Source organism: Abrus precatorius, unplaced genomic scaffold (genome assembly GCF_003935025.1).
Source record: "Abrus precatorius isolate BTA unplaced genomic scaffold, Abrus_2018 Scaffold11, whole genome shotgun sequence".
NCBI lineage: Eukaryota > Viridiplantae > Streptophyta > Magnoliopsida > Fabales > Fabaceae > Abrus > Abrus precatorius.
In genome coordinates this window covers 27002942-27011578 of record NW_020874303.1, presented here as the reverse complement: position 1 = coordinate 27011578, position 8637 = coordinate 27002942, and the positions used below count along the sequence as shown (strand labels likewise).

Genomic DNA, 8637 nt, shown 5'->3' with positions numbered 1-8637 from the left:
GTTAATATAAAACTTCATAGACCGATGAATGCTTGACCCAAAAAATAACCCCGCATTCACATGCGAATCCTATACCTTTCTCAAACATCAACTCTATATTTATCTACCAAACATTAAACATTAGCCACCAACTTTCAGTGGAGAATTTCGCAAGCCTACCAAAGTGTGGATGGTTGTAAACAAGTAACACATCATCCACAGCATCCCTTCCCCTTCTAATGGGAACAAATTTTCCTCAGCCTACAAAGTCATGTATCATGTGCCCTCCAAGGTGATGTCTAAGATGCTCCTCTTGCAATTGTTGTTGGTGTTGTACACCTTCAACGCCATGCGTAAGACCCAGTGTTAGTGACACAGACCCAATTCCCCCAACCTCAAGTCCACCACGTCGATATGGGATAAAACCCATCATTGTACCATCAATGTTTGATGTCACTTGGCATTCCAATTTTGACCGTTTCTCTTGACTCCATTCTTCTTCTGTATTGGTAGCTATGGATGAGCTCATTTCCAAACTCGGAAACTGGTTTTCAGGTACTGGATTCATACCACAAAACTTGCTCAAAGGCTTATCCACTCTTGGCTGGCTGGTATCACCTTCAGTGCTAGTAGTTTGAACGTTTTCATTACTGTTCTCCTTGGGGCCTGTTACTTTTGTTTCAAGCATGTGTATTTCCTCAACCATCGGCTTCCACACGCGGACTCTAGCATTTATGAACCAATTTGATACCTACAACATTATTGGGTTACACCATTTTTTCAGTAGTAAATAAAATGCATGAAGCATATTAGTCGGGGTGTGAGTACTTATACACACTGAGAAATTAGGCATAACAAAATATTGATGCGTTTGATTACACGACATAATTAAGCGATTATTTAATAAGTGCTTTTTTAAATGAAAGCTTATGCCATTAATTTTTCCATGAAATTTAACAAGATTGGCAAAAAATAGCTTATTTTGATAAATTATACCAAAAAACTTATCGAAATAAACAAATTTTTTTATAAAATTATAAATTATTTCAAACGGGCCCTAAATCCAACCCTAATGAGGATACCAACTTAATAAGTAACCTTAAATAACACTGAAAATGTCAAAAATTGACTATAGTATAATCTTTATTAAAATTAAATTATTAGTATAAAATACAGATATAACAGGTACATTAGCAAGTGATGATACATTAAAATTTGATATATCAATTTTCTTCACAAAAAAATCATTTATTAGAGTGGTATATCATAATGTTAATGTACCCTTGAAATATCTACAATGACAGATCAATTTCAATTAGATAAAAATAAAGTTTATATTAACAGATGGAAAGTCAAGACAAGAACGAGGGAGACCACATTAAAACACTCAATTTAGGAAAGTCAAAAATATATTGAAAGATTTGGCCCGAGCTACGAATATCCTTTGAAGCTACCATCGAGAACAAATGTCAATTATACCAATTCAATCAACCGAATAAAAAACCTAAAGGCAAAATGATGGCATTAAAGGCATAGGCCCGCACCTGGTTTCGTGAAAGACCTGTTTGAGTTGCTAGCATGTGTTTATCAGTGTCTGTAGGGTAACTGAAAAGAAATTAAACAGCCAAAAAAGCCACAATTCAGTCTAAATTTCTCTTTTATTGGAACACATAACCAGAGACATAAGAGAGAAACATACGGATGAAGGAAATGCTCGAATAGCCAAGCTTTAAGAATTGCCACTGCACGTTCTGGTAAGCCTCTTTGGGGCCTCCACACATGCTGTTGTGGTTCAAGAAAGTCTGTAGTACCCCTCCCACATTTGCTCTTTTGAAAGCTTTGGTCCATGCATCTTAGCCTTGCCACATTAGTGTCACCTTTACTACTTGTACTTGTTTTGGGTATTGAAGAATCCTCTCCTAACACTTCGCTTATAAGTTTGAGTTGTTCTGAGATAGAATGTTTTAGGCACTTGAAGTGCTTTGACACTGATTTGAGAGCCAAGGATATGTAAGGGGTAGCAGAACTGAGACCCGCTACTGATTCAAAGGATGAAACAACCATTTGCATTTGTTGATGGTACTGCTTGCATTGCCTGGTAACCTATTATAAGTATCCCAACGCAAGCGTCAAAACCAATCTTTCAAAAGGATTATAACAAAAATTATAACTAGTATTAGCAATAAAATTACAACCAAATTTTAGATTTATTAAGGAACTGCACTACAGTGGCATGCCTTGTAAAGTTATGATGAAGCTAAATAAAAAGATGTTCTTTGATCTTAGTAATAATAATCACAATTGCTTTTGGTAAAATTATTACAAGCATGTTGAGGTACATTATAGGAAATTAGCTAAGTACTAATTGGGTGCACCGTCCACAATTTGGCTTTTCCTAGGCCTGAAACTACAGTTCCCTCAACTTACTCAACCATGAGTAAAACAATGTCGTCCATCTTTAAATTCTCTAGTCATAGGAAATGTAATTTATTTGTAGAGAATGGAAGCATTACGGAATTAACATGACATTTTTTTCATGTATAGACTCACAAAAGACATCAACAGAAGATCACTCCAATTATGATGTCGACAAGAGTAGAAATAAGTGATAACTTTAAAAATTGCATAGCAAATTCCACCGTGATGCCAAGTGAGCAGGTAATTTAAATAGTAGTTGTTCGGGATAATTACAAAACTAGGAAAAAAACCTTGATAATTTTGTTTTCCATTGCTTCAATAATTAATCATGCATATTGAATAAACTCAATTACTCAATGGTTACTGTTCGCAAGTTGAAAATAGATAAACACACAATTTCCCATATTTTTGGTAACATCCTGAGATTGACTTAATTAAATCATTCAGAATTCCCCTTACAAATTTCAAGATATATGACATTGACAGATAAGAATATATAACTACTGACACATAAGATGGATCATCTCATATCAAATTCTAAAGTGACGAGGTTGTGTTTAAACCTTGTAAAGAGAGAAATAAACACAAGATTTATACATGAGATATCAAGTAAATAAGAGGATTTACTCCTGAGAAATTAATGACAGAAATGAAGTTTGGAAAGGAAAAATTTAATAAACACTGATGAACAGTGAAATAATAAACATTATGAATGACAGAAATTAGTCAAGACTCGAAATCTATAACCAAAGTCAAGAATCATAATCGTCATATAAAAAAAAAAAAGAACTTGTTTCCTATACATCAAATAGAAAAGTAGAGCATTAGCATGAAAATTATTAAATTCAATTCATATATATAGCAGGATTGGACCTTATTAGTGTCATTTTTCATTTTTATTTTATTTTTTAAAATTTTTCGAGTAGCATGAAGAAACCCATGACTTGAATGTTAGCGAGATGAAGTAACGCCAAGTTTAAAGGAGACTCGCAAAGTCAAGGAATCACCGACAACAAGAAAGGGAACAGGATAAGAGCAACAATTAAAGAGACCACACCAATGAACATGAAAGTAAATCAAAGGTCTTGATTTGATCACGAGGAGGCCACCTAATCAAAAGGGGTAGATAACGTAATAACATTACGAAAAAAACCAGGTGGCGATATATTATATCATACAATATAATATTGTATTATGTGATAATGTGATTAGACCTTTATTCCCCTCCCTTTGTTTTCAGTTTTCACAAAGGATGAACGACAAATACTCCGGTACCCCTTCTTTTCTTTTCTCTCTCTCTTTTATGAATTTTAAAGTTCAAACATTTATCTTTGAACTAACTAGAACAAATCACACAAATATGGAAACTTCATAGGCAACATAGCAATTCCCGAAAGGTACGAAGAAGCTGCAAAAATAGAACCACATAGAAAACAATTAACAAGTTCAAACGTAACCAAGGATGCATTTTTGGTTCCCCATATTCCCTGGACAATGACACGTTAAACCATATTTTCTCTTTGCAACCTAACTTTTTACAAATCATGAATTGCTGGTTACTACAGCACACGCCGGTGTAAAAGCGTTTGTTCTTTTTCCAGTAACAGTAAGTTTCTGACAGGCATTATGGAAAAAGCGTTACAAAGGAATGTAAATAATGAAAGAAGGTCATATAATAAGCAGTGAAAACGAACCTCCTCTTGCATGTACAGAAGCTTTGCTTTCTTTTGTTGATAATCCAGCCGCGAAGAAAGGCCAAAGCTACTTCCAACTCCCCAAACAGCTCTATTTTCCTTTGATATATACAACATAGACGGTGAAGAACCTGAATTGCAACCTATTGCAGTAACCCCAGTTTCATTCACAGTTACAGTATCAATAGAAGTAGAAGCACTAACTTCTCCATAGACTCTCTCTGAAACATCACATGCTTTCGCTAATTTTGAATCAGAAAAACAACAAATCTCATCTAACAACTGTTGAGCAGACTTTAAGAACCTTGAATTCTTCAGAATAGTAGCATACCCGGTGAAAGGACCAAGGGGACCCACATTTCTATAACTAGTACTCTTTGAATGCATCCCCACCGTGTCTTGAAATAATGATTTCCCACAATCTCTAGAAATCATAGATGGCTTCACAATAGATTTCATATGCTTCAAACATTGAGGATCCTTTGAAATATTGCCACACCCAGATTGAAGGTCATCTGATGCAGACCTTTCTTCAATCTGAGAAACAGAAGGCTTGGATTGTGCGTTCGAGGAAAGTGACAAGGATAAGCTTTGAGGATTTGAATCATTCATCATAGTATTGTCAATTGTTCGATTTGTCCACCCAAAACGCAACTGATTTGGCTGATTTACATAACTTGGTTGAATCTCAACTCCGCTCGCATTCCCCACCCAAACGCCGTGACCATTTTGTTGCGTCAGGGAAGCCATGTCTTGCCCGTGGGCACTGATAGAAGCTGATTTCACAATATCTTGCAAAGCATTTTGAAACAACGGAGATGAAGAAGGAGGAGGATTCTGCGACCCACCTAATTGCTTATGAATTTCTGTACCACCCATTTCATCAGATGCATTGCCAAACTGTACATTAAGTTCATTGTAACCAGCCACATTGTCGAGCTCAGAAACCAAAAAAGAGTTAGCAATCGCATTGCTTCCATTGACAAGAGAACTGCTCGCATAATTTACGAACCAATCAGAACCTTGATGGGAGGCACTGTTCCTCCAATTTCCAAAATTACGAAGTTCACACTGTTCTTTTTGGGAAGAATGAATAGCAGAGATGGAATGGGGAAATGAACCATATTGATTATTCATCATTAGCCTACTACTCGGTTCAGCTGCACCTAGTTCTTGATGATACTCCAACGCGTTCCTTGGAGCACCCAAAGGGTTCGAAGCCGTCGAAAAGTTTGGCATTTCTGAGGAAAAAACAGCAGGCTCAGGTTCATCAAGCATGTTGGCATTTCTAACATTCCTCACTTCAACAAGACCCAAGTTAAACCCCGGGTGTAACGATAACTGTTCCAGATTGCTAGGGAATTCGTGTAAATGCTGCGAACTGTTATGGATTCTCAATTTCTCACGCCGAATTTCCTGTGCTACGTGACACTCAGGTCTTGAACCGCTCATTCCAACCCACCCAGTTTAACACTCCAAAATATGGCGATGGCAAAACCTCTTGTGTATATATTAGCTTCAGTGAAACCCTTATTGCTCTCCTGCACAGAACATATCTTTTTCTGATGAAAGTGCACAGAACATATCTAACATCACCTTATCTGTTTAATTGAAAAAAGAAAAAGAGAAAACATAACCATCTAATATAATATCAGAATTATATTTTCTGACAGAATTTGTAATTTAATTTGATATATACAAATTATTGCACAGGACGTGCAAAGTAAGAAGAAGAGGCAGCAAACTACCGCAATAAATAACATAATAAATACATTAGATGAGGCACGACATAGATTGAGAGTGAAGATAGTTACCAAAAAACATTGTGCGTGAAGAAACCGGTTTAACTTGGTCATTTTCTATAATATACTACTATTTTCCCACCTTGTACATGCTTGATAAAGCTCCTTATTCTAGTTTCCTTAATTTCTCAGTTCTCACTACCTTTATTTTGCTGTAACACAACCAAAGAAATACTCGCTAGGTAGCCCCGCCCCAACCAAACCCCAAAAGTATATTAATCAATAATTCTCTCAAATTAACATGCTCCGATATGACTGTCACCTTTTCCACGCACCACCAAACAGCGCAATATCTCAATCTCTTTGTCGGTAAGAATCGCCACTGAAGGAGAACCACACAATTAGCACTATCAAAACAAAACAACCTAAACCACTCATTCAGAATACGTAAACCACAACAACAGCGTTAAACAAGTGAAAACCTAGTTGTAACGTTCTTCCAATGGATCTAGTTGCTGACTCCCACATCTAATATCACTCATCATAGCATTCTCTTCGTAAATAAATAAATAAATATATATATATAATAACAAAATAAAATCGGATAAATTGAGCTACAGCAGAAGCATTATTGTTACATGTTCAGAAGCAAGACGAAGAAAGAGACAGAGAGTACGTTAAATTTACGGGGAAAACGACGCAGAGACATGAAGCGATGAGAAACGACACATAAAAATCTTGTGTTTCGAGGGGAGGAACCAAGAAAAGAAAGAAAACGTGCAGTTTTTTTTTTTTTTTTTTTTATCGTTGGCGTTGTAGGTGTGGACATATGAAAGTTGTGAGTGTGATGAGAAATGAGTTCAGGTACTTTTACCTTTGTCGTGGCAACTGAGTGATAGAGTTAGAATTCAGATGAGAATGAAGAAGCTTTCACTACCACTTAGCCAACCCCACAATCATTATGATGATGCCCCTTAGCTTTGACGTTTAAATTAACCTAAAGTTGCAGTGAAAAAGTAAAATATATACACAAGTAGCTCAAAACACTGTGCCACTGTCCACGATTTTTCAACCAGTGTTGTTGGGGGCCCTTCCTTGATCTTCAACTCTCCTTTTTCCCTATCTGCATTTTTTTAACTCTTTTTATATTTTCTGCCTTTGAAACTGTCTGTTCGATGGAAAGGAGTTTTGGTACTGCGTAGATCGATAAAACATTTTCACCTACACTTACATTATTTATATAATTTTTAAAATAACTTCATAAACAATTTTTTTTCACATTATGTAATAAAGGAGTCGTTATTGTATAGTTTTGCTTTAAGTTTAGCGCTTTGGGTGGTGTTACACTTTGAGCAGTCATAGTTTTATAAGACTACTTAACAAAACATACAAGTGTTCTTATTATAGAATGATTAATTAACACAAGTTCATAAATACTGTGAATCAATGTTTTTTTTTTATCCTATAATTGATGTATTTAATATCTATCAACATTTTGATAAACTATTATGTGCCACCATCTTTAGTTTAATTAAAACCGAAGCTGGTATTAAAAATCATGATAGCTAGAAATATGAAATTTGTTTGTGTAATGATAAAATATATTCTAAAAATGAGAACTATGATAATCAATTTTTTAAAATATTCAAAGAATATTAAATAATTTTTTGGGGGTAATACTAAATAATGTTTGTATTAAATATTGAATAATGATAAATATTATAAATTCCCCATTTAGCTTACATTTAATACTATTTTTAAAATCCCTCAAAGGAAATATATATTTTTTGTTAATAAAATACTAAATACGTACTTGGGTTAATTTATATAAAAAAACAAAAGCTCATTCCACATACGGGCTAATTAAAAAAAAAGCAATTTTTTATAAATAAATTAATACAAACATCTACTAATTAAAATAATCTAATTTTTCTCAAAAGTTTATTATTATGATTATTATTGTTGTTTAATAAGATATAAACTGTCATTTAATTAGCATTTTGTTCGTCTGTAAAATCTTAAGATTATAGCATATTTAAAAAATAATAATATTGTAAAACTTAATCTACAGTACATAAACTTGTCCCACCACTTTCTTTGAATTAAATTTTAGGAAAGTTTTAAGAGTATAAGTAATTTTACTCTAACTAGTTATTAATTAACTTTAAATCCGTGGCATATTCGAGTTAATTCAAACTAAAATCTTCAATAAAATTTGAAGACATGCTGAAAACAAAACAACATTTCCCTGTATAATTAAATTAAAAAATATTTTTGAAACATGCATGCACTTTAACGAGAGTAACAGAAGATATTGGAAGATGGAGAGAGTGGCCAGTGGCTGAAGAAGGTAACAGCAAAAGTTAACTCATATTTGGAATATTTAATGGCAATGCGTACGATTTGGCTGTTGAAATGCCCTAAATCAGAAATCTGATAAGCAGTCAACACATTGTTAGACCACGTGCATTCGTCAGGTTTGTCTCTCAGACGACACTGTGAAGATAGACTCATAGACCTCATCCATAACACTTACATTTAATTTAAGACTTCTCTCATTCCCACACCTTTATATTTCTATTTCTCTTAAAGTTTTACTTTTTATTTTTAATGAAAAACATAATATAAATAGATAAAATAAAAGATTATATAATTTAAATAAAATAAAATAATAAACATTTTTTATATTTATTTAAATGAATGAAAGAATAAATGTATAAACATTATTAAAAATTAATGTAACTATTTTTAACCTGTGTATAGTTTAATGAAAATAGCTTTGTAAAAAACCTCATGGAGTAGAG

General features: G+C 33.9%; 1 protein-coding gene across 1 annotated transcript; it reads right to left on the bottom strand.

Annotated features, from left to right (window-relative positions):
- Nucleotides 1-235: 235 nt before the first annotated feature.
- LOC113855948 (BEL1-like homeodomain protein 9) lies at nucleotides 236-5543 on the bottom strand. Its single transcript, XM_027487577.1, has 4 exons — nucleotides 4092-5543; nucleotides 1679-2082; nucleotides 1524-1584; nucleotides 236-730 (listed from the first exon to the last, which is right to left on the bottom strand). The coding sequence occupies exons 1-4, from the start codon at nucleotides 5541-5543 to the stop codon at nucleotides 236-238; spliced, it is 2412 nt and encodes an 803-aa protein (XP_027343378.1).
- Nucleotides 5544-8637: the final 3094 nt, after the last annotated feature.

Excerpts from the sequence above, each read along its gene's own strand:
- LOC113855948 (XM_027487577.1), bottom strand. The coding sequence starts at position 5,543 with ATGAGCGGTTCAAGACCTGAGTGTCACGTAGCACAGGAAATTCGGCGT. Across the intron at positions 2,083-4,091 it reads TTCTGTACATGCAAGAGGAG|GTTACCAGGCAATGCAAGCA; the intron begins GTTCGTTTTCAC and ends TACTTATAATAG. Across the intron at positions 731-1,523 it reads CAGGTCTTTCACGAAACCAG|GTATCAAATTGGTTCATAAA; the intron begins GTGCGGGCCTAT and ends ATAATGTTGTAG.